The following is a 24758-nucleotide window of genomic DNA, read 5'->3' as shown; positions in this document are numbered from 1 at the left end:
GTTTGCACAAGAAAAGCTGGTGCTCCTTAAGATCTGCTTGTCCTGGAGCAACCACATCTTGGGGTACAGAATTTAGCAATTGAATACAAGCAGCATCAGACCAACCCACTACATCTCAAAGGTCCTGGAAGCGCTCAATACCAGCAGCAGCAGGGAACAAAGTGTTCAAACACACAAGGCTGTGGAGGACCCGGCACACCATAACACCCTGATACTAATATTTACAGAGTGCTGATCTATAATCTAAAAAACCAACTCCTGTTGGGATCTGGCTTTTCAGGAAGCACAACTTTGTTCTTGGGACTTGGTATGTTTGCCTGAGCTACAGGTCGAACCCTTACTCAGAGCCTTTTACTAATTGTGATGGTTTGTATATGCTCATCCCAGGGAGTGGCACTATTAGGAGGTGTGGCCTTGTTGGAGTAGGTGTGTCACTGTGGGTGTGGGCTTTAAGACCCTCATCTTAGCTGCCTGGAAGCCAGTATACCACTAGCAGCCTTTAGATGAAGATGTAGAACTCTTAGCTCCTCCTGCACCATGCCTGCCTGGATGCTGCCATGCTCCCGCCTTGATGATAATGGACTGAACCTCTGAACCTGTAAGTCAGCCCCAACTAAATGTCCTTTATAAGATGCGACTTGGTCATGGTGTCTGTTCACAGCAGTAAAATCCTAACTAAGACACTAATGTTGCTGAAGCTATACTCCTCACTTCTCAAACAGAGATGATTACCACCATGTAGAGTTTCTGGAGAAAAGGGAGCTACCAACCAGAGGAACAGACACAGAGACACTTGTTTTCAATTTCTTTAGATGTACCTGGTAGCAGAATTGCTGGGCCAGATGCTAACCATGTTTAAGTTTCAGGAGAGCCTATCTGCTGAATATTTGGGCCCAGTGATAAGACAGGGCAAAGGACAGACCTTGCTTAAATGCAAAGTCGATAACTAATACAGGTCACAATGATGACCCCACATCACGGGAAACCCTTCCCTCAACCCTTCCCTCATTGTCTGTTTCTTTGAGGGCCTCCTGGGTAGTCTAGACTCTCCTCAGTTTTATAATTCCAGTTCTTAAAGACTATAATTTCAGGCATGCACTTCCATGTTTGGGTGGGACATCTCTTTTACTAGACTTAATTCTTACTACTTCAGTGTCTAGTGTGCTTTTGTTAGTGACACTGAGTCTTGATATGTTGCCTAGCCCATCTTTGACCTCCTTGGCTCAAAATTCTCTTGGTTTATGAGGAGGGTATGGCAAGAGAGAAGGACAAAGAGAAAGGCAAGAGAGCAGGACAAGAATGGCCTAGTCACAGGGATTAATCATAGGAATGAGAAGCTAGGAGAAGGGAAACCCAAGAGCTGGACAAGTTTATGGTAGGGTATGGGTGAGAAGTCTGAGAGGAGCCATCATGCCAGCCTGGACTCTGTAACAGGTACTTGTGATGCTAAGAGCTTGCAGGCAGGCATACACTTTGGTTTGCTAATAGGTGCCATGGTTAGCCATTCCTCCTGGGTTTGTCTTGGAACTGACAGTTAGATATTAACAGGCTTGGAGTTCACTGAGAATGAACTCCTTCCTCATTATCAGCACCCATTAAAACCAGAAAATGAAACTATAAGACTCTGATTTCTGGCTCAAAGTATAAGATCTGAGTTGTATATCATCAGGTCCTGGGAGACATGACATCATATGCTGCCTGGAAATCCCTCTGATTACTGTCTGGTTGGCATCTTTCTGATAGAAAACAAATTCATTGTTCCCTCTCTCAAGAGTTAATTCAAACTAGAGAGGTGGCTTCACAACTTCAGAGTACTTGCTGCTCTTTAGAGCTCCTAGGTTCAGTTCCCAGCACCTACACCGTGGCTAACAACCTTCTGTAACTCTAGTTCAGGGGATCCATCACCTTCTGCTGGCCTCCTTGGGTACAAGGCACATACATGGTGTACCTACAAACATGCAGGCAAAAACTCATGCACATTAAAGGGGGGGAGGGTGAGTTAATTCAAATCAACCAGTAAATCATCTGGGGAGAAAAATACTCCAAGTTTGTTCTAAAAACTAAAATAGTATAAAACCTACTTAAAATGCAGGAGAGCATAATCATTTCTTTGGCCACTGTCCACTCTCACTTCTTGAGAGTGTATTCTCTGGACTCTGTAATAAAATGTCTAACTTATATACTCTGTACTATATGTCCTGTCTAAATTCTTTCAAGGAAGATCACAGGCGTCTAGAGCCCATATAAGAGCCAATATTAACCTTAAGCCCACTTGCCCAAGGACAGATAACTTCCTGGAATGTTGGGTCTTGTGGTTCTTGGGAAATAACAAGCCACATGTTTTCACTCCCTGTGGTGGTTTGAATATGCTTGGCCCAGGGAGTGGCACTATTAGGAGGTGTGGCCTGTTAAAGGTTGGAGACCTTCCTACTAACTGCCTAGAAGCTAGTCTTCTGTTTTTCTTCAGAACAAGATGTTGAGCTCTCAGCTCCTCCTGCACCATGCCTGTCTGAATGCTGCCATGCTCCTGCCTTGATGATAATGGACTGAACCTCTGAACCTGTAAGCCAGCCCCAATTAAATGTTATCCTTATAAGAGTTGCCTTGGTCATGGTGTCTGTTCACAGCAGTAAAACCCTAACTGAGACATTCCCCTAAACAGGTTTTTACATCAGATGTGTGGAAAGTATGTTTGCAGGAAGTGTTTCAGGATATATGCTTGCCCCTGATTGAATCAGATAGAAAATATGGTGGTTCTGTGGGATTGCCTTTTTAAGTCCCTGCTGAATGTGACTATTTCCTGGGAACCCTGGAGTGAACCTAGCCAGAGTCCATCTTCCTGTTGAGTATTAAATTAAAGCTTGCTTCAAATTTGGCTCAAAATTGTGGTAGTGGTCTTATGCTCGACTGGTGGGATCAGCACTCAGTGGATGCCAGAGCCAGAATCTGATGACCATGAGTTGGAATGCTATGTGGCAAGCAACTAAAACTATTTTAGTTTTTAGAACAAACTTGGAGTATTTTTCTCCCCAGATGATTTACTGGTTGATTTGAGTTAACTCACCCTCCCCCCCTTTAATGTGCAAGGGTGGTGACCTTGAGCTATGAGACCACTGGTATTTTCCTTAACTCTCGTATCTGGCCTAATGTTCTATTATAGGGATTTTTCAACTGCAGAGCTAAGCTTACCATGCCTCTAGGCTCTACCAACCCTAAAACTCAGAATTATATGATATCTGAAATTCATCAAAGAGATTTCCTCCCATATTGCTGTATGTAGCTCATCTCTCCAATGTCCCTACTAACAGAATCAGTAAATTAATTCGTTTGTGACTTTCTTTTGTTCTGTGACTATAATGTTATTGGACATTTATAGGAGCTCCACCTTGTTTCTCCACTGGAGAAACTGGGATTCCCTTCTTGGTTTTCTTAGCCTTGCTAATAAAAGAATTTAAGAATGGACCCAGAAGAAAGCTTGAAAACAATTTTATTAGAGTTTAAAAGAAAAACTCCAGGGCAGACAAGCTGTAAATCTCTACCCCTGTGATTTAGTTAGGATTTCATCGCTGTGAAGAGACACCATGACCACAGCAACTCTTATAAAGGAAAGCATTTAACTGGGGCTGGCTTACAGTTTCAAAGGTTTAGTCCATTATCATCATGGCAGGAAGTATGGCAGCATGCAGGCAGACATGGAGCCAGAGAAGGAGCTAAGAGTTCTACATCTTGATCCACAGCCTGCAGGAGACTGTGTCCCACAATGGTCGAAGCTTGAGCATATGCGACATCAAAGCCCACCCCCACAGTCACACTTCCTCCAGCAAGGCCATACTTTCAAATAGTGTGACTCTCTATGGCCAAATATTCAAACAGATGAGTCTATGGTGGCCATTCCTATCAAATCACCACACCCTGCTTGTAAGAGAACAATGGAGAAAAAGAAGAAATAAATCCACAGTTTGAGTTAAACCAGCATGTTCAGCAATGAAGGTCAGGCATATGGTAGACAAGAAACCATGTGTCTGGTTCCAAGTAGAAGACAGGAAAGGGGATTAGAGGGCAGGATGTATAACCACCAACACCACTGTTGAAGTAAACTTACTTCCCCAGGTGAGGGATCCTGACCCTTAAGAGTCTGTAGACTAGAGTAACAGACAGTGTCTCAGCAGGGTGCCTGTAGGTATCTGTAAGAGAAGGACAGGCTGCAGACACTGTGGCCTGAGCAACAGCTGGATTCTAATTTTACATCCCTAGACAGCTCCACAAATAACTGCACAGAGAGCAGGGATTCTGGGAAGGAAAAGCAGATTATCTCACTCATGGGATAATTATTCCTCCCACTTATTTAGCGAGGCTCAAGGGGAATCAACCTTCTTGAAGGCTGGTCCCTTGGTGTCTTCATTATGCTACCATGCTATTACTACAGTGAAACACCATTACCAAAAAGCAAGTTGTGAAGGAAAAGGTTTATTTGGCTTATACTTCTATGCTGTAGTCCATCACTGAAGGAAGTCAGGACAGAAATTCAAGCAGGGCAGGAACCTGGAGGCAGGAGCTGATGCAGAGGCCACGGAGGGGCACTATTTACTAGTTTGCCCCTCATGACTTGATCAGCCTGCTTTCTTATAGAACCCAGAACCACCAGCCCAGAGATGGCTCTACTCACCATTGGCTGGCCACTCCCCCACCAATCACTAAGAAAATGCCCTACAGCTGAATCTTAGGGAGGCATTTTCTCAACTGAGTGCTTTCCCAAGATGATGGGCTCTCAAGTCTTTCTTCTGTAAATTGCCTTAGTCTTAGCATTTTGAAATGATCTATAGGAGACAGTTATTGAAAACCATGCTGATTAAGCCAACTAAACTTTTTAATCATTTTATTAATAGCCTGACCAAGAGCAGGCTCCTGCCTCTGTAAAGTCTCTTGGGTACCAAGCTGAAAGGCACAGTGTTTTTAAAGGCAAAAAACCTCAAAGATCATAATTTATATCAAAGTTGCATGAGGATCAGAGTAACCTTGAAATGTTCATTGCTGGTACAGCACAGTAATTATCTCAGATACAACATGACTTAGATCTTCTTTAGTTATTTTTGTTTATTTTAATTATTTTGGTTAATACATCTGGATCATGGTCAAGGGCATAGGAAATCCTAAGTGTGCTGCCAAGGCAGATGTGACCATTCAGAGGAGTAGGGCTAAGGGCTGAAAATTGTCTAAGTAAACACAAAATGGAGTCATTCACATTATCACAGCAATAGGAAAGTAACTGAGACACTGAGCTGTAAGACTTTGATGAGCCTTAGCTACTGGGGACCCCCCTCCCCTGAGTGAACCATGTGGAGGGAGAGATTGATACAAAAACAAGAGGAGTTTATTGTTCCAGCACACTGGGGTTGTCCTGCATGCAAAGGAGAGGCAATAATCCCAGGCAGCCCGTTCAGCCAGTTTTTAAACAGTTTTCAGGGGTAGAATAGAGCAACAGCAATGAGGCACAATGTGCGGAACAGTGTGACTTTTAAACAGATTGGTCCTTAGGAAATGAAGTAGCAAGGACTTCCCTAGTCTGCTGGTGGCCAAAGGTCAGTCAGCCCCAGGAATGTGTCTGGGTGCTCTGGGTTCCCTTGTCTGAAGGTGGCCCATGTGGTCTTTCTGAAGAATGTAATCAGCCTCTCCCTTCTGGAGCCAAGGGGTGCCTACGTGCTCCATCACATCTTTTCCAGGAGAGGACAGGTCTGGTGGGATTTTCCAAAGGTCCTGAGCTGATCTCTTCAGAGCGACTCCACTTTATTTTCAGCCTGACATGTTAGGATCTAGCTCAGGAGTTCAGTCCAGAACAATGATAACATGCCATTTTTAACATGTGACACATTCTAGGAACTCTTAACCATCCTCAGGAAGTAGGTGGTTTCAGAACATTAGTCATCTGTCGGTAATTTATAGAAAATCGCACCTCCTGAGGTTCTCAAGCAGGTCTTGCATGAATTAATTAATGTAAAGCAGGACATGGTGTCAAATGCCTTTTATCCAGAACTGGGGATAGGAGGGTAGCAGAGACAGGCAGATCTCTATCAGTTCTAGGCTATATAGGTCTATATAGCAAGTTTCAAGCCAGCTAGGGCTGTTCAATGAGACCTTATCAAAGAAGAAAATGGAGGGGGGAGGAGAGAGGGAGGAAGAAAGGAGGTGAAGATGAAGAAAAGGCCAAAGCAGAAGCAACAGCCACCTCAGCTCCAGCAGCTCCAATAGGCTAGGCTGGAAATATGCGAAGCAAGCACTTGGAAGGCTAAGACAGGGGGACTGCTGCAAGTTCCAGGTCAGCAAACTTCATAGTGAATTCCAAGCCATCCTAAACTGTGAAGTGAAACCCTGGGGAAACTAATTATAGTTGTATGTAATTATATATGTACATAATTGTTACATATATGTGTATATAACTATATCTGTAAATATAGATAGGGTTCATCACTTTCAGTTTTGGTTCTGCAAGGTGATCCAGAGAAGTCCTTATAGTCACTTGCAGAATCATGTGGGGTCTGAGGAGAAAATGACTTCTGGCCCAGGGTGTAGCACTGCGGTCATCTTTGATAACTGTCCAAAGGTAGTGACTCACAGAAAGATAAACATCATGGAGATCATGTTGCCAAGCACAAAGTGTGTGTGTGTGTGTGTGTGTGTGTGTGTGTGTGTGTGTGGCGTTGTGAAGTATGTTCCAGGAAGAGCAAATTGTCAGAGGGCACCTTGAGTACATTTTCAACCTGACACTGCCTCTCCTGCTCTCCCTCTCAAGGCCCTGTAAGCCAGTATGGCCTCTCCCCTGTATTCTCACAGTGTCCCCAATTGTCACTGTACTTTACTTTACCATGACTTAAAATACAGTCAAAAGAGAAAGTTATAACAACTCAGTTTAACTACCTGTGAGGGTCGGAGGGGAGAAGAGAAGAGGGGAAGAGAGGAGAGGAGACGGGAGGAAGGGGAGGAGAGGGGAACAAGAGGGGAGGGACTTGTAACCCAGACTGGCCTTGAACTCACTTTAGTATTAGTAGTAGTCAAAGACAATTTGAATCTCTGGTTCTCCTGAGCCTAACATTCTATCAATACAGGTTTCCAGTAAGTGCTACTGTGTGGTTCTTAAGATGCTGGGAATCAAATCCAGAGCTTTATAAATGCTGGGCAAGAACTCTACCAAGTACATCATCAACCCAAGGGTTTCTAGATATCTAAACATTTGGGAAGGAGGCCCCTAGGAAGGAGGGAGGAGGACATACCCCAAATTCACAGCAGCAGAATCTTCTGTCTTGGGAACACTTCCAGACTTTGCCCTACGCAACTCCCCATCTAGCTGTTTATATGAACCTGTTAAAATATGTTCTTACAATAAGCCGTTAAACGTAAGTGTTTCCTTGAGTTCTGTGAGCTGCATGGCAAATTAGTAAAACCCAACAAGGACATTCTGCAAACCCCAATGTACAGCAGGCTAGTGGGTCAGACACTCAGGAAAAAAAGCCTGGGGCTTCCCCTTGGCATTGGAAGGCTCAGGCAGACCTGCAGGGTGGCATTCTTACCTGTGGGACCTGCCACCACGTTCAGGGATGTGGTGTCAGAACTCAGTAGAATGAAAGGACATTTGGCCTATATCCCCTGCAAATACGACTGGTTGGTGGTGGAGAGAAATGGCAAGGGCTCACAGAAGTCTTCTGTGTTGATTGTGGAGAATATCATAAAAATGACAAGTCTCCAGCCCCCCCGCCCCATCCCCTAACACAGCTTTTCAGACCTTCTCTGCCCAGCTTTAGGGTTAACATTCGAGGCCAGGTCTTGGAACGGACAGGAGACGATCTGGTCTATGCAGTTAGATGGGCTGTATTGGGCTGTCTCTTGCTGTGTTCGTGAGGATCTCGACCTTTCCTTCCAACCTGTGTGCAGGTGCACATGCAGTCACGACCAGGTGTTCCTTATCTCTCATCAGTAATCAAAATTCTTCCCTGGTTAGGACATCTTTTGACCTTGAGCACAAAACCTGCTCTCATGAGCCACCCAGGAGCTGGCCACCGTTTCTACATACTTACCTTTCACTGGGGTCTGGTTGTCAAGGCAACGTTTTGCCTGAGCTCACTCTTCCGATCAAATGCCATCTGTGTCCTGCGATGTCACCTTGCTGATGCCCAGGGGTTGAGAATGTAAACCAGGATGCTTCTCTATTATTTTCTAGCTTTTCGTTCTAGTTTCAGTAGACGCACCATGACAGTTAAGACTGCTTCCTGAGTGTAATCTGATCAATCCATCAATCTCACCTGCCTGGGTCAGCTGAGGCAGCCATCTGTTAATGGATATGGGAGAACTAGAGCTCAAACACATTTTGCATTTTCTTTTTTTCTTTTCTTCTTTGGTTTTTAATTAAAGCCTCCAAAAGAGGATAGAGGATCAGTGAAAGGGTATGCCTAGTTGTAAGGTTTAAATACACACTCAGGTAGGAGTGGGCGGAGAAGCTGAGAGACAGAAAGATGAAAGGCCTTGCTTTGAGGATGCCTGAGACCCTTCTGAAGGGCTCAGAGATCCCATGTGATTCTGATCTTTCTCTATAGAGCAGAGAAACCTGACTCGGCCCATTTGGTCTGATAAATAGTTTATTGTAGTTAACTCCTCCTCTCTGACACTTGGGCTTTCTCCCAATTCACTTGCGCCAGATCTCCATCCCTAACGAACCGTGGTGGTGAACCCAGGGGCTCAGGAAGAGCTACAGAAGGGCGGGGCGTTGGGCGTGGTCTTGGGGGCGTGATCGAGTGGGCGTGGTCTGGGAAATTCCCCAGCTAGGGAGGGAGCGGGCGCTGCGGTCAGCTGAGCGGCGCCTGGCAGGTCGCGAGGCCGCGCGTCACCGTCCAGCTGCCCGGTCGCCGCCCCCCGGCTGGTCCCTGGCGGGCGTCGGCATCCAGAGCTTTGGAACAAAATGCCAACGAAGCAGTGACCTGAGAGGAGAGGATCCCAGTGGCCGGTGAGCCGGGCCGGGGGTGGCGGGCGCTGGTTGAGCGCGGCGACTCTCCCCAGCGGACTCCGCTCCATCCTGGCAGCGGTTCTCGCTGTCGCCGCCTCCGACAGCCTGCCGCGGGAAGGGTGACGAAGCTGGGGCGGCCCTCCTGTAGGACGGCTGTCCTGGGAAGGCTTCCAAGGCCCAGGCAGACCCTGACCTGGTGTGACAGAGGCGGCGGGGATGGAGGTGGGGGTGGGGAGTGACCGCCACCCCAGAGGACACCCCGCTTTCACCAGGATAGTAAAACACAGGCTTGGCTGGCCGCAGGTGACTTCCAGTTAGAGTCACCGAGGTGGTTTGAAGGTGACGTCCCAGGTTGAGAGTGAATAAGCAAGCAGTCAATTCATTTTAAAGAGGAAGTGGTTAAGGTACTGTCGCAAGGAATGAAGGTACTCTGAATGACATCCAGGAACAGTGAAGAATAAAGGGACCCCTTGCCAAAGTGACAGGCTTACAGAAGGGTACATAAACTGTTGTGTCTATCTGGGAGAGTGTGCTGTATCCATGCATGTATATACACTCGTGGGGGAGGGGGGTTCATAGGGGGAGGGAATGTGAGATAATGAGAGTGGATTTAATAAAGCTGAGAAGTTTAAAGCAGTCGTTTTTACCACAGGCAATGTGTAAGTTGGAGGCAGTAAACAAGCCTCAAAGGAAAATGAAACCTAGCCCCTGATCTGGCCTGCTCTATCAGGACTCCTGAGTAGGAATGCTTGCCTGAAGTATTTAAGGTTGAAATGGCAAATCTTAACGAGAACTTTGAGAAAATTGCATAAGGCAGTATTGGGTCACTTTCACCTTCAGAACTGAATCTAAAGCTGCTCTTTGACTCAAAGCAGCAACTTTGCTCTTTAGACCTAGGGAGAGAAGTTAGGAGCCCATTGCCCAAGGACTGATAGTGGGGTAGCTCTGGACAGAGCAGAGGCCACCTCCAGAGACTGCCTTGGATTTGATTGGACAAGGGAAGTTTCACTGTGGGTCATGTGCATTTCTGATGTTTACATTGAGCTGGTTTGAGCAGTACTTTTTGTAGTGTGCAACACCTTGAAAGTAGCTACAGTTTTTACAACTGGCCTATTATGTGTGGGGGAGGAGGGAGGGAGGGAGGGAGAGAGAGAGATGGAGGGAGGGAGGGAGAGAGAGAGAGAGAGAGAGAGAGAGAGAGAGAGAGAGAGAGAGAGAGACAGACTGCCTGAGTCACAGTCCTGAAAGGAGTTGGTTATTACTTTCCTCCTGGTTATTATTGAACTCCCTCATTTAAGTAGCGCATACTTGTTCTGGCCTGAACTATGCCTAAGAATCCCCAAATCTGCTTTCCTGGAGTTTTGTTATAGAGTCTTAGCATGTTGGTGAATTCTTTGGCTTTTCTGGAAAATCAAACCCCAAAAGAAAAGATTTAAGAAAATTTAAGCCCTTTAAATTGTATTATATTTATTATTTCTGTGTGTTTGTGTGAGAGGGTGTTGGTGCATGTATGCATATACCTGTCATTGTGTTCATGTGGACCACAGGGGACAGTTTGTGAGAGATTCATGGATTCAACTCAGGACATCAGGTTTGTCAGGAAGAGCCTTTACCCACCAAGCTAACTCTCTGACCTGTAAAATCTTTTTTTGTTTTGATTTTGAGAAGGGGTCTTACTATGTCTACCTGGCTGGCCTGAAACTCATTTCAGAGACCTTGAACTCACAGAGATCTACTTTGCTTCTGCCCCTCAAGAGCTGAGATCAAAGGTGTGTACTACCACGCCTACCAAAATCTTTTTTTCCCTTAATTGAGTTTATTAAAGTTTTTCTTGCTTCTGATTTTGGCATGTATATGATAAAAAGGTAATAGAATATAGACATAGATATATCCAGAACCTTTGCAGTGGTAGAGAAAAACATTGACATTGATATTTATGGCTAAGTAAGCCCAGAACCTGATTTTAAAAATAAGTTTTAAAAGATGCCTTCAAGAATCTGGATATGAATGTAATAGAACTGCAGGAAACTCATAACAGTCCTACTATGTACAGTTTGTGCTTGCACAGCAGAGAGCATTTTACAGGTGTTAGACTTAAATAGATCCCAGTAAGCTGTGTTTGTCATTTCAACACTTAACCCAGAGGCTGCTGTGTGCCAAAAAGATGGAGAGAAAGTAGATGGTAGAAGACTGGCGGTAATTGCTAGGCCTGAGGCACCGGAAATACAAATAGTTCTTAGGTGCTCAAAAGCATTACTTCTCTACAAAATGACATCTTTGAGCTGGACTTTGAAATTGCCCCATGAATGTGAACCAGACCTCCCCAGACAGAGGGCACGGAAGAGGCAAGGATCCAGAGGTGAAGAATGCATGGAACTGTGAGCCCTTTGATGTGGTATTTGTGGCTTCGTGACAGGAGGTGACATTGATGTGTATGGCTAAGTAGGCCCAGAACCTGAAAATAAACACAAATGAGTTAGTCTCCTAAGCCTCAGCAGCTGTGGGGCTGAAATGGAAAGTGAGCACTATTAAAATTCACCCCTCTTGTAGGTATCCCAGTACTGGGGACATTGACAATCAGGCCAAATAAAAGCCCATGCTTCAGCCTGTAAGAATGGAGGGGAGGGAAGCACTGGAAGGTAGAAGTGACCGGACTGCATGGAGAAGCAGGGATGGAAAGAAGGAAGCCTTACGCCCACGCACCTGCCTTCACAACTGGGTTAAGTCTGAATTCTGCATGTATGGCACAGAGTGGCCTCACTGATAGCATTCCTAGTAACCAACAGTGAGACTTCTACTCCAGCCGTGAGATGTGTATGTCTCCCACCTTTCTTTTTCAATCAGACAATGTGTTTAGTCATCTGATCACAGAATCTACTCAACCTCCCGTTAATGCCATTTTTGTATTTACTCTGTCACTGTGGATGTGAATGCACACATGCCGTGGCACCCACGAGAAGGACTCTGGACAGCTTGTACGAGTCAGCTCTGTTCTTCTGACATGTGGATCCTGGGGATCAAACTTAGGTGACCAGGTTTGACCTCAAGTGCCTTTACCTGTGAGCATCTTCCTAGTCCCCTTTAGTCCCTTTTGTGAATGGAAACTACAGTTTACCATAGCCAGCTATTGGTTCTCTTTAGGAAACAGGCTGTCGTTGTTTAAAACTAATGTGCCAGGGCTGACGAGATGGCTCAGCAGTAAAAGAACACTTTCTGCTCTTCCAGAGGACCTCAGTTCTGTTGCTCCCAGTACCTACTTCAGGCGGCCCCAGCTCCAGGGAATCCAGTGCCTCTGGCACCTGAGGGTACCTGCATTTACATTCACATACCCACATGGGAACACACATGCCTTCATATAAATAAATGATAAAAATAAATATTAAAAAAGAAAAAATTAATTTGCCTATGCAGGGGTTGAACCTGATAATATTTCATCTGTAAATCTGAAAACTTATTTACACCAGGGCAAAAGGACTGAGCTAGTCTTGCATCTAGTGTCCGTGGAAGGAAATTGGCATAAGGCAGGTAATGCTAGGCAGACAGCCTTCTGGCTGTCAGAGCCATCCTGTAGTGGAAGAGAGGGTGCCTGCTGGAGGAGAGTGGGGATGGGACTTGGCTCATGTGTCCTATCACTCAAATGTCTAAGCCTGCTCTGCAACCATGTGTCACAGAAACCACGCAGACATTCTTATAGTGAGTAAGAAGTCAGAGTGGATTAAGGCCAACTGAGGAATGAGATTATGCCCGTATCTGGAAGGTCAGGTCATTAATTACTTGACCTCAGAGTAAATACAGGTGTACATGGATGGTTAGGGACACGGGGAGCAGATCTGGGAAGAAACACTGGAGATTTCACTCCTGACTGTCTACGTTGCTAGTTCCAGGTCTCTCTTGTTAGTAAAATCTTGACAAATCCTGTGTGTGCTCCATTGTTAAGTATCTTCTGTTTGTTTACTCTGAATCTGGGTTAGCTATGTCTCTCAGGCTAGCCTAGAACTACTGGCAACCCTAGCTTTCCTACCTAGAGCTGGAATTCTAGGCTCGCACCCTCACACAGGCGCTCTCTCTCTCTCTCTCTCTCTCTCTCTCTTTCTCTCTCTCTCGTCTTATACAGTAGACTTCAATGGTCTAGAACTCACTATGTATCCTGACTTATCCTCAAACTCAAGGCCTTCCTCCTGCCTCAGCCTCAGTTTGCCAAATACTGGGTTATAGGTGTGTACCACCTTCCCCTTACTAAATATGTTTGCCTAGGAATGGTACTTCATACCCAAATCAGCTGGATTTTTATGAGGAATTGTTGTTAGGGGGAACCTTGCAATAAATACTTCTTTCCAGTTGTAATCTCAGAAGATACATAAAGAGATTTATATGTATCTCTGTGTTTGCTCTGTTTAATGTAATTCAAGAGGAACCTAATGACTCAGACATTCAGGCACCAGTGAGGTGGTTTAAGAAGTTAAGGCTTTTGCTGCTCAGCCTGATGAGCTGATTTCCATCCTTGGAACCCAGATGGTAGATGGAGGGAAAAAAGGCTGTCCTCTGAATTCCACATAGACTGCAAGCATGGTGGTTGTGATCGCTCATGCGCAGGTGTGTGTGTTTATGTGTGTGCACGTGTGCATTTTCGTATGTGCACACATGGGGTGTGTGTGTGTGCTTGTGCCTGACCTCTCTCTCTCTCTCTCTCTCTCTCTCTCTCTCTCACACACACACACACACACACACACACAAACGGTGTATGTACCGATAGATAGATAGATAGATAGATAGATAGATAGATAGATAGAATAAAAATGTTTAGAGACTTTGAGATTTAAGCATTCTGCTACTACAGTCTACCAGTACATATTTCATATGTGCACCATATAGTGATAATTCATATTGTTACCTTTAAAGCACTCAAAAATCCTGAAACGTCCTTTGAGACTTCCACTATAACTAGAAACTGCTTTTAGTAAAATGGCGGTAGTATTTGAATGCTCACATTTGCTGTAAATGCTGGCTTCTTATTCACCATGACATTTGAATTATGCTATTAATTTTCCTAACATCATTTGACAGCAGTGCAACTAGGTGAGTGTGTATTTGTGAGAATGATCAGTGTAATGGTGGGGCTGGCAGGGGGTGGGGGGCGTGAGGAATACTGAGCGTGCCTGTGTCGAAGGGTGGACGTGGAACTGTGGTCTTTCTAGAAAGTTAAGCATACATTTTAGAGTCATTGAGCTGGGAACCATGAGGAGCATTATCTACCGATGAGCCAGTGAATAGCCTGTGGAGGGCAGGCTGATTCAGCCGCTCTCTTACCTAGCATGGCCCTGGTTTGGTTTGGTTTGGTTTGGCTTGGTTCTCAGTGTCGTTGTAGAATCTGAGCAACCTGAACCAGGTATAGAAGGATTGCTGGAACTGTTAGGAGCAAGGCCAGTGTTCTTGTGGCTGTGTCTGTAGGCTGAGGGATGGTGCAGATGGGAGGTCAAGGAGCAGAGACAGCTAGGCAGTCTTCACAAAGGCCTTCTCCCTCCCCATTCCCCGATCTTTCTCCCTTTGCCCCTTCCTCCTTCTCAGCTCTGTTCCTCCCTTCCCTTCTTTCTTTTTCTTTTGATAAAACCATAAAGAGATAATTTGTTGCTGGACCTAAGTGTGGTGGCATGCCTGTTATTCCCAGCCCTGAGGAGGCTAAGGTGGGAGTTTACCAGTTTGAGGCTAGCCTGGGCTATATAGGTAGCCTCCGTCTCAAAAAAAAAAAAAAATAGAGATTGAGAGACATTAATTTATACATATAAGATGGAACTAAACACATTTTCTAGATGTCTGTTTATTACATGTTTAAAATTTGTTGAGATGAGCATAGTGGCTTATCTTTGTAATCTCAGCCAGCACTCAGCATGTGGAGACAGGAGGATCACCATGAGTTCAAGGGCAATTGGCTCTACATAATGAGTCCTAGGCCAACCTGGCTATAGAATGAGACCTTGTCTCAAAAAGCAAAGATATAAAACAAAATCAAAGTCAAAAGTATGTTGTGTGTAGGTGTAGCTCACTGGAGTGTTCACTAGTATCCCCTGGGTTCTCTCCCCCGCAGCCACTTCCCAACACACCAAATCTGTCAAATGTTTTTTTTTTTCAGATTAACTACTATTTCTCAAAACAAAACAAAAACAACATTTTAATGAAATGTTGTCACCAACATCATTATGTACAAAAATAAAAATTTTAATGAAATTTTTGTATATGCAGGCATACATGTGTAGGTGCATGTCTGAAGTTGACATCAGGCATCTTCCTTGATTGCTGTCTACTTTATTTATTTGTTTGTTGAGGCAGGAGCTCTTCACTGAACCTGGAACTCACAAATTCCAAGGAGTGTAGCTGTCTTGTTTGCCCCAGGATCCCATCTCTTCCTCCCAAATGCTGTGATTATAAGAGGCCAGCATGCCTTCCTGGCTTTATATGGGTTCTAGGGATCCAAACTCTAGTCCTTGTGCTTGCGCAGTGGGCACCCAAGCCCCTGGACCATCTTCTCAGCTCCCTTCATTGATTTTGCAGGGGCAGGTTTTTACCATGTAGCCCACAATGATCTGAGACACGTGATCCTCCTACCCCAGCCTCCTAAGGCAATGAATAAGTGTGCACCCTCATACTCAGCTGCAAAAATGAATGTTATGGAAAGTCAGAAACAGGAGCTTTACCCAGAAAGGGTGTAGGGATGGCATCTTAAATCAGTTCAGTTGGGTAAAACCTATGTCTACACAAGAGGCTCACAGGTGAGCACTGCCTGGTCGGTACTGCCTGGTCGGTGTTTCCCTCTGAAGTTACCATCCCCCTACGTACTTCTCGTACTTCTCGGGGTGCTTTTCTTCCAGCCAGGTGCTTTAAGTAACATTTCATTCACCTACAAGTTCTTCAGTCTAGAAGCAGTGCACCAGAGCCTTGACTTTAGAGAACCCACAGAGAACCCAGGGTTGCACCTCCTGGGGGCATGGGAAGCAGCTCTCATTCTGTGCATTGCTTTTATTATCTTATATTATGATGTGGTTGCATGGCAGGCAGGGTGGCTCTTCTCCTGCTAGAACAGGGACTGGTTTCATAATAACAACTCAACGGAGTCATGAAGTGTCTTAATGGTGAGCAGCTGGCAGTCTGAAAGCAACATCTTCTCCTCCAGTTGGAAATAAGATTGTGTACCGGGGCTGTAGCTCAGTTGTGGAGCATTTAACTAACATGCCTGCAGCTTAACTAACATGCCTGACGCTCTAGATTCAATTCCTGTTGAGAGTAGGAGAGCTCACCAACAAGTGCCCATGTCCCGGATGAAGAAGCCACCTGCCTTTTTTTGGCACCAGTGGGCTCTCTGCTTCATCACAGTTGTGGGGCAAGCACCATTTGTTGCATAGATTTGTTTTAAATTATCTTATAATTAATTATTAGAGGTAAAGTTATTTTTAAAAAGATTTATGTGTCTATGTGAGTTTATGCCGTGTGTAAACGTGTGTCTATGGAGGCCAGAGGAACACATCCAATCCCCTAGAGCTGGAGTAACAGGAGCTTTTGAGCTATCTGACATGAGTGCTAGGAGCCAAAGAGGGATGAGTGCTTTTAAATGCTGAGTCATCTCACTAGGCCCAAGAAATAATGTGTTTTGTTGTTTTTGTTTTTTCTTTTAGATTTATTTATTTTTTATTAACCTTTTCCAAACTTTATTTAGATTTATTTATTGTTATATCTAAGTACACTGTAGCTGCCTTCAGATGCACCAGGAGAGGGCGTCAGATCTCATTATGGATGGTTGTGAGCCACCATGTGGTTGCTGGGATTTGAACTCAGAACCTTCAGATGCTCTTAACTGCTGAGTCATTTCTCCAGCCCCTGAAATAATGTTTTTTAAGTCATCTCTCTGGTCTTCAGTGACTTGCCTTTGAAGAATAGGGCCATTCCTGATGGGAATACCTATTGTTTTCATGACGTGTGAAGATTAAAAATTGCCTATGTTTGCCTGAGTGGTAGATGATACGGAAGTGGAATTGACATTTTTCTGATCTACGTGTTCTCGCTGACATGTGTGTGAGATAAAGCCATATCAGTTGACGTGTTTTTAGGACATGCAGTAGATAACGAGCTACTTTAGTGTCTTATGTCTATGCACTGATGAACACCGTACCGTTAAACTTCACTCACACCTTTTGTGTATTATAAGATGCTGTCTGCACATCAGCCTTGCTGTGTGCTGCTTCTGACCTTGTGCAAGCTGCTGCACCTGCTTCCTCACGGAATGATCCAGAGTAGGCAGGGACATGTGTTTCAGCACATACTGTGCCTAAGAATGGCCAAAAATAAACATTACTATCCATTTCTTTTTAGTCAAAGATAAAATATGGAGATCTCAATAGCTTTTAATAAATACAAAATATGCAGGGTTTAATAGCTTTCAGTAAGTATAAACTATGGATATTTTAATAGCTTTATTGAGTTCTAATTTCCAAGCAATACAATTCACTCAGAATAAGGCTATTTGGACTTACAGATTTCAGGGGATCTAGTAATGGTCCTTCATCAAGGCTACAAATATTATCTCTACCATTATTGCAGTCTATACTTCCTACTTCCTTCCTGGGTCCGCCCCCTTCTTGCATGGTCTGGTGAAGCTGGGCAGTGTTAACTGGATGCTTAAAGGGAATGTCTTCCCAGTGCAATAGAGGGAAAGCCAGCAAACCTCTCGTTCCTTGTGGAATTGTGGGCCTTTCAGAGGCCTGGGGTAGACCAGCGACAGCTATATTTTTAGCTTATGGCTTTTCCGTAGGACCTGTTACCATGTCCCATCAACCTCTGAGCTGCCTGACTGAGAAGGGGGACAGCCCTTGTGAGACCCCAGGAAATGGACCCTCCAATGTGGTTCACCCCAGCCTGGACACATTCACCCCTGAGGAGCTGCTGCAGCAAATGAAGGAACTCCTGGTCGAGAACCACCAGCTGAAAGGTGAGCTGAACTGTCCGTCTGGACTCTCCACTCAGGAAACACAATCCCTTCTAAAGATGCCTTGTCAGTGAGGGCCTTTCTCAGCCTGTTTCCCAAGAGGGAAACACAGTGCAGCAAGGCTTTGCACAGGGCTAAGGTGGCTTGTTTGCATCTGTTTACAGGTCAGACTAAAAAGTATTCTGTTTAGGGGCTGAGTATAGATCAGTAATAGAGTGCACGCCTAACATCTGCAAGGATCTAGAACGGATCCTTATCACCATACCAAAAAAAAAAAGTATTCCATCTCAGGAAATAGGACAATGACATTTACCCTGTTTACAAGGAAGTATAGAGGATCTACTGTAGTTACAGAGTATTTGATGAGAGCATTCTGAACTAGACTTGATGGTTCAGGGCTGTACCTAGCTCCAGAACAGAGGCAGGGGGATTCCAAGTTCAGTGTTCCCATGTGCTACATAGCAAGTTCAAGGCCCTCCTAGACTACATACATAGTGAAACTTTGTTTCAAGGGAGGGGTTATATTCTGATATCTCAAGCCATAGCTAATCCTTAAACTTTGTAACCATTGAATGATAGGACCACCCTCAGTCTCTTAGACTTCTAGTCATTAACAGGACTTTATATTCCCAAATAGGTTTTTATTTTAGAGATTTTGTTGTTTTCAGACAGTGTCTCAATCAGACCTGCATGACCTCCAGCTCATTATGTAGCTGAGACTGACCATGAACTCATTTTCCTACCTTTTGCCTTCCAAGTGTTGGGAGTACAGTCATGAGCCACCATGCCTGGTCTTTCTCGTGACCTCTAAGGACTAGCAGCAATGTTCTAGTTTGTCTGTTAGCAAACTCTGCTCACATCACTGTGGTCTTTTTTTCTGCTGACATACCCATCCCAGGCCACTCGGGCATGTTTAGATCCAGAGACCCAGGGTATTGAAATGGCCAGAGGGGAGGGCTGATTCAGGAGATTTCATCCATTCCCTAGTGGGTGACTCCTTCTCTCTGAACCCCAAACAGAAGCCATGAAGCTAAATAATCAAGCTATGAAAGGGCGATTTGAGGAGCTTTCCGCTTGGACAGAGAGGCAGAAGGAAGAACGCCTGTTGTCTGAGATGCAAAACAAAGAGGCAAAGGAACACCTCAAGGCCCTGAGTCATGAAAATGAGAGGCTGAAGGAAGAGCTTGGAAGACTAAAAGAGAAGTCAGAAAGGTCGTTTGCAGTGAGTACACGATCAGTCGTGGGTTTATTTCCTGAATATGTACAGCTGCTGTGCAACAAACCTTTTCCTGGGGACACATACTTGTCTACTCACCCAGAGGGATCCCAGGACAGACCAAAGTATGGATGCCACCAAAGTCCAACTTGTTGAACTAATTTTATTAGGGTTGCTTATGGGAGTATTGGTGAATGGTTACTTATAGGAGCAGAACAACTCAAAGACAGATGCATCACCAAGCCCCACCCCAGCATGAGTGACAGCTCACAAAAGCTGGGAACCCTAGAGAACCCTTCAACAGGTTGGAGTGTCCTTTCCAGGTCTAAACTCTGGTCTAAACCTCTTCTAAGAGGTTCACCTGGTTTCTGCTTCTTTCAGGCAACTGGCTTCCTCTCATAGTCATCTTTGTATTTTTTTTTTCTCTCATTGTCTTTGTAGCTCAGCTTTCTTCCCTCTAAGGGGGGCTCTCAGCTTTTTTTTATTTGTTACTATGACTGGGAGGGACCTCTAGTAATTCTGGTCAGTTTTAGGGACTTCCTGAAGGTGTTTTGAGTCCTGCAGGAAGGAATGCTTCTATCTGGGAGGAAACTGTTACACATAGAAAGAGAATCTTCTTAGTCTGGACTGTCGGATCACAATGCTCGATGGTTCAGGCTGGGTGGGTGTTTTGCATGGTCTTTGGAAGCAGTGTGGATTTGCTGGAAACACTGGCTGGGTCACATGTAATCTCTGTTGGGGAAGGATATTTAGAAGGGCAGAGCTGAGGAGATGGCCTCAGCTGAGGAGATTGCTTGCCAAAGCAATCATGAAGGCCCGCTCTCTGACACTTGTGTAAACTCTGGAATCAGAGATGCACATCTGTAAATTCAGCTCTAGGGGCCAAGATAAGTAAATCCCTGAAATTTGTTGGCCAGCTAGCCGAATTAATGAGCTACAGGTTCAATGAAAGAGACCTTGTTTCAAAAAATAAAAAATAAGATGGACAGTAATCTAGGAAGACATCCAGTGTCAATCTCTGGCCTCCATCATACACACCCACATGCGTGTGCACCTTCACACATGTGAGCATACCCACAGACATATAGTTATAATGTAATTCCAGCACTGTTAAGACTGAGCCAGGTGGCTGGAGAGTCCAAAGCCAGTCTGGACTACATCGTGAGTTCCAGGCCAGGCTGGGCAGTATGAGTCTCACTGTCTCAGAAAAAAAAAAAAATGAAACTAAAAACATTCAGGTGATAAATCAGTGTTTCATACTCATTAAAAATGGTAGGTGGACCTCTGTCTAAAACCACCCAATTGCTAGTTTTTAGTTTATATCCTTGATATAAAATTAGATTTTACAAGTGAGCCTTGGAATGTTTACTTTTTAGCATTGGCATCCTTTTTCTTTCTTTTTTTTAAAAAAAAAAATTTATATTCCAAATTATACCCCCCTTTCCCCTCCCCCCCCAACCCCTCGCCTACCCGGCATTAGTATTCTTTAAGGAGTGACTATCCCCTTTATAGTTTGCTTCTGAAGAATGGCTCAGCAGTGTCAGATATGCCACACTGACTGCAGGCTACTGTGCACAGTTAAAAAGGAAAATGATCACATTTGGTTGACCCAAAGGTCCTGGGAAATTCTTTGACCCCTGAAACTGCAGTCAGAGACATTAGCAAAGAAAGCACAAACCGAAGCACACTAGCTCCAGCTGGCCCCCAAGGCCCTGGGTGCTCCATCTAGGTGACACTTAGCCATTTCCTCCCAAGCCTGTCACTTAACCTCCTTCAGAGCATGGCTGTTTCAGATACTAAGGATTTTTCTTGAGAATTTACTCTGAATTTTGTTAATCTCTCTTTTCTGTGGATGGATAAAAATGGAAACAAAGTAAAATGAACAGAAAGTAATGGAAAAAGAATGATTTAAATAGAATAACTTAAAGAATAAAATGCTACTTAGAAAAACATTGTATCACCGGTCAGTGGTGGCGCACGCCTTTAATCCCAGCACTTGGGAGGCAGAGGGAGGCAGATTTCTGAGTTTGAGGCCAGCCTGGTCTACAGAGTGAGTTCCAGGACAGCCAAGGCTACACAGAGAAACCCTGTCTTGGGGGTGGGGGGAGAAAAATATTGTACCAATCTTGTGTATGTGTCTGTGCGCGTGCGTGTGCGTGCATGCTTGTGTGTTAGAAGCCACAGGACAACTTCAGATGTCATCCTGAAGAAGGCTAGCCTTCTCTTTTTTTTAAAAAAGATTTATTTATTTATTTCATGTGTGTGAGTACACTGTCACTGCCTTCAGACACACCAGAAGAGGGCATCCCATCCCCATAACAGATGGTTGTGAGCCACCATGTGGTTGCTGGGAATTGAACTCAGGACCTCTGGAAGAGCAGCCGGTGCTCTTAACCGCTGAGCCATCTCTCAGCCCTGGCCTTGTCCTTTGAGACAGACCCTCTTACTGACCTGAAGCTCACCAGCTAAGCCCCAGGGTCTCCTTGCCTTTATTTCTCCAGCCTTGGATTACAAGCATGTGCATCCAGGATTTTATACATGCTGGAAAGGAGACTCAAGAGCTTGCACAGAGTGTGCTTTATCAGTGGAGCCTTTCTCCCAGCCCCGCCCACGAGAATCTCTTATCTCAGAGGTCTGGCTGTAGAGGCCAGATTTGCAGATCTCCCAGGCATATCTTTATTTAATCAGATTGACAGTCAAGATTAGCCACCTCAATTGGCCCTTCTTCAGGCCAAAGGAATGGGTACGTGAAAAGACAAAGGAACTGTAACCCAGGAGAACAATGGTTAGAGCTCAAAGGGGGTAAATGCTCAAACAGTTGAGTTGAGATAGCTCAAAGAGAGTAGATGCTAACAGTGAAGTTGAGATAGCTCAAAGGGGGTAGGTGCTAACAGATTGGAGAGATAAACCAACAGAAAGTAACGGAAACAATGGAGAGCACCAATAGTAAACAAAGGGGAATTTGAAGAGTTCTCTTATAAGGTATGTTATGGCCAAATAAGTGACTCATAATTTCCACAGGTTACTAGGAGATCCTTATGATTTAGGAAAGCAAAATTAACCCAATAATGTGAGATTCTAATGTTACGGCCTTCTGTCCCAGGCCTTCAGACACTTGTTGAAAGCTCTTTCCTTCCCTTCTACCAAGTATGGTTGTAGACCATTTTTAAATTAATGTATTCAGTCTTCTCTCATATAATATATCCTGACCCCAGCCTCCACTCCTTCCAGCCCCTTTCCCTTACCCCCTCTCCCTCTTTCTCCCCCAGATCCACTGTTCCTGCAGTTTCCCTTCAGAAAAAAGCAGACCTCCCAGGGACATCAACCAAACACAGCAAACAAGGTGGAATGAGACTAAGAACAAACCCCCATATCAAGGCTATACAAGCCAACCCAGTAGGATGAGGGTCCCAAGAACAGGCAAAAGAGTCAAAGACACCCCCACTTCCACTGTTTAGGAGTCTCACCAAAACACAAACAAACAAAAAATAAGCTAAACAACCACAGCATGTATACAGAAAACCTAGCACAGACCCATGCATGTTCTGTGAGCCCTTATGAGCCCTGCCTAGTTGATTCTGTGGGCTGTATTCTCCTGGTGTCCTTGACCCCTCTGGCTCCTATAATCCTTCCTCCTCCCCCTCTCCCTGGCATGCCCTGAGCTCTGCCTAATGTTTGGCTGTGGGTCTCTGAAAAGCCTCTGTGATAACAGTTGGGTTAGGCACCAATCTATAAGTAGAGCAGAATATCATTAGGGACAATTTCACTGCCTTTTTTTTTTTCTTTTTGGCCAGTTGTATTTGGCTCTACCCTAGGTTTCTGCTCTTTACTGCCCAGCAGAGTAGCTGGGCCTTTATAGCTCACATTCAACTGCCTGTCTACAGTCAAGATTAAGAAAGCAGATGGAGTAGTAGAGCCCAAGGTCTGGATTAAGCCATAGCTCTGAGGCTTCCTGGTTTGGTTCTGTTCTAACTGGTTACTTACTCCTTGTTCCTCATTTATTAAGTGAATATGAGGACAGAGTAAGCTAATTCACGTAGAACACCTAAATCAGCCTTCGCCATAGATCAGTGGATCCATTCTTACCTGGGAATAGTGCATGAATCCCTAGCTTTATGGAGCTCATAGGGGTATGGTGTGTGGACGTGGGTGTGAAATATAACAGTTGGTGTGTTTAGGCATACTTAGTTAGGGCAGAAGAATTAGGTGATAGTAGACAAGGAAATTAAGAAATTAAGCCTAATTTATAAGGGCATTTTGTTGGTTTTTTTTTCTTGTCAGTGACTGGATTAATCTTAAATGCCAGCTACTCCCTCCGTTCTCCTTTCTTCTTCCCTCCCCACCTTCTCTCTTTCCCGTGACCTTACTGTGTAGCCCAGGCTGGTCTCACCTTAGCCTGAGCTTCCTCACAGGCTGTAGAATCTTACTCTTAGATCAGAACCTTCTGTTGTTCCAACTGGCTGATGTGTTACATGATTTGAAAAATGGGTTTTGCTGAAAGACTGGTTGCAGTTTTAAGGATCATGTATGATATCTGTGAAGGGGAAAGAAATGTGTAAGGCTTTAGCTCTACTGACTGGGGCCAGCAGAACATCGAGGTGATAAGACGAGGTTTATTACTGTTCTTCCACCTGGTGCAGATGGGGCCCTGCCTAGAGCGTCCAGTTTGGGGTTTGGGTTTTAGTTTTATTTGTTGGTTTGTTTTTTTCAAGTTTTCTCTGTCTGGACCAGGCTGTGCCAGAACTTGCTCTGTAGACTAGAGAGGCCTTGAACTCAGAGATTGCCTGCCTCTGCTCCCCAAGTGCTGGGATTAAAGGTGTGTGCCACCACTGCCCAGCTGTTTGTTTGTTTTTAAGTTTACTACCTAACAATCCATTCTAGGACTACACTAGTATGCTATGAACTGATACATATCTGTGATCCCAGCACCCAGGAGGCTCAGCAGGAGGTATGCCACAAGTTTCAGTCCAGCCTGGGCTATGTAATGAGTTCCAGGCCAACCTGGGCTATATAGCAAGGCTCTGTCTTAAATAAACAACAGCAATAAAAACAAAACAAAAGGCAGGTGTGGCAATGTGAATTTGTAATCCACGCTGGATAAAGACAGGTATAGGGTGAGTTCCCTGGCTAGTCAGTCTAGCTGAAATTTTGAAGGCCAGGTTCAGTGGGACAGAGTGTCTCAAAATAATAGGCTAAAACTAAAATAAGTAAAATGAAAATAAGACGAGGAAGCATCCTGACACAGCCTCTGGCTTCAACTCTCCCCAGCGTGGGCAAGAGCACCTGCACAGGTGTCACAGGTATATACCACACACATACACACACAAGAAAATACATTGATGCTAGGGCTAAGGTGTAGCTCAGGGGGAGAGTACTTGCCTAGCATGCACAAGAGCCGGGGTCCAATCCCCAGCCCTGAACAAATAAAAATGAAGGCTGTACCCACTCTGGAGATATACACAGAGAGATGAATGGTGAAAACCCTGATAAAGCAGGTCTTGGTCGTTCCTTGCCAAGTGCACTTCCTCGTTCAAGCTAACATGGACTCCACTCTGTACTATAATTTTGCATGTTTGTTTGTT

At 44.8% G+C, this 24758-nt stretch overlaps 1 protein-coding gene across 3 annotated transcripts in view; it reads left to right on the top strand.

The window, feature by feature from the left end:
- Positions 1-549: 549 nt before the first annotated feature.
- Optn (optineurin) overlaps positions 550-24758 on the top strand; it is a 50761-nt gene continuing 26552 nt past the window's right edge. The window contains exons 1-3 of one of the 3 annotated variants that reach the window (XM_031358348.1): positions 550-598; positions 17787-17963; positions 18980-19182. In XM_031358348.1, coding sequence (XP_031214208.1) covers positions 17798-17963; positions 18980-19182 — 369 coding nt within the window. In that variant the 5' untranslated portion in view covers positions 550-598; positions 17787-17797. Of the gene's footprint in view, positions 599-8811; positions 8990-17786; positions 17964-18979; positions 19183-24758 lie in introns of those variants that run through there. The other 2 variants (XM_031358349.1, XM_031358347.1) reach the window with 2 other exon arrangements.

The sequence above is a fragment of the Mastomys coucha genome, unplaced genomic scaffold (assembly GCF_008632895.1).
Source record: "Mastomys coucha isolate ucsf_1 unplaced genomic scaffold, UCSF_Mcou_1 pScaffold7, whole genome shotgun sequence".
Taxonomy (NCBI): Eukaryota; Metazoa; Chordata; class Mammalia; order Rodentia; family Muridae; genus Mastomys; species Mastomys coucha.
This window is presented reverse-complemented; position numbering and strand designations above follow the sequence as displayed.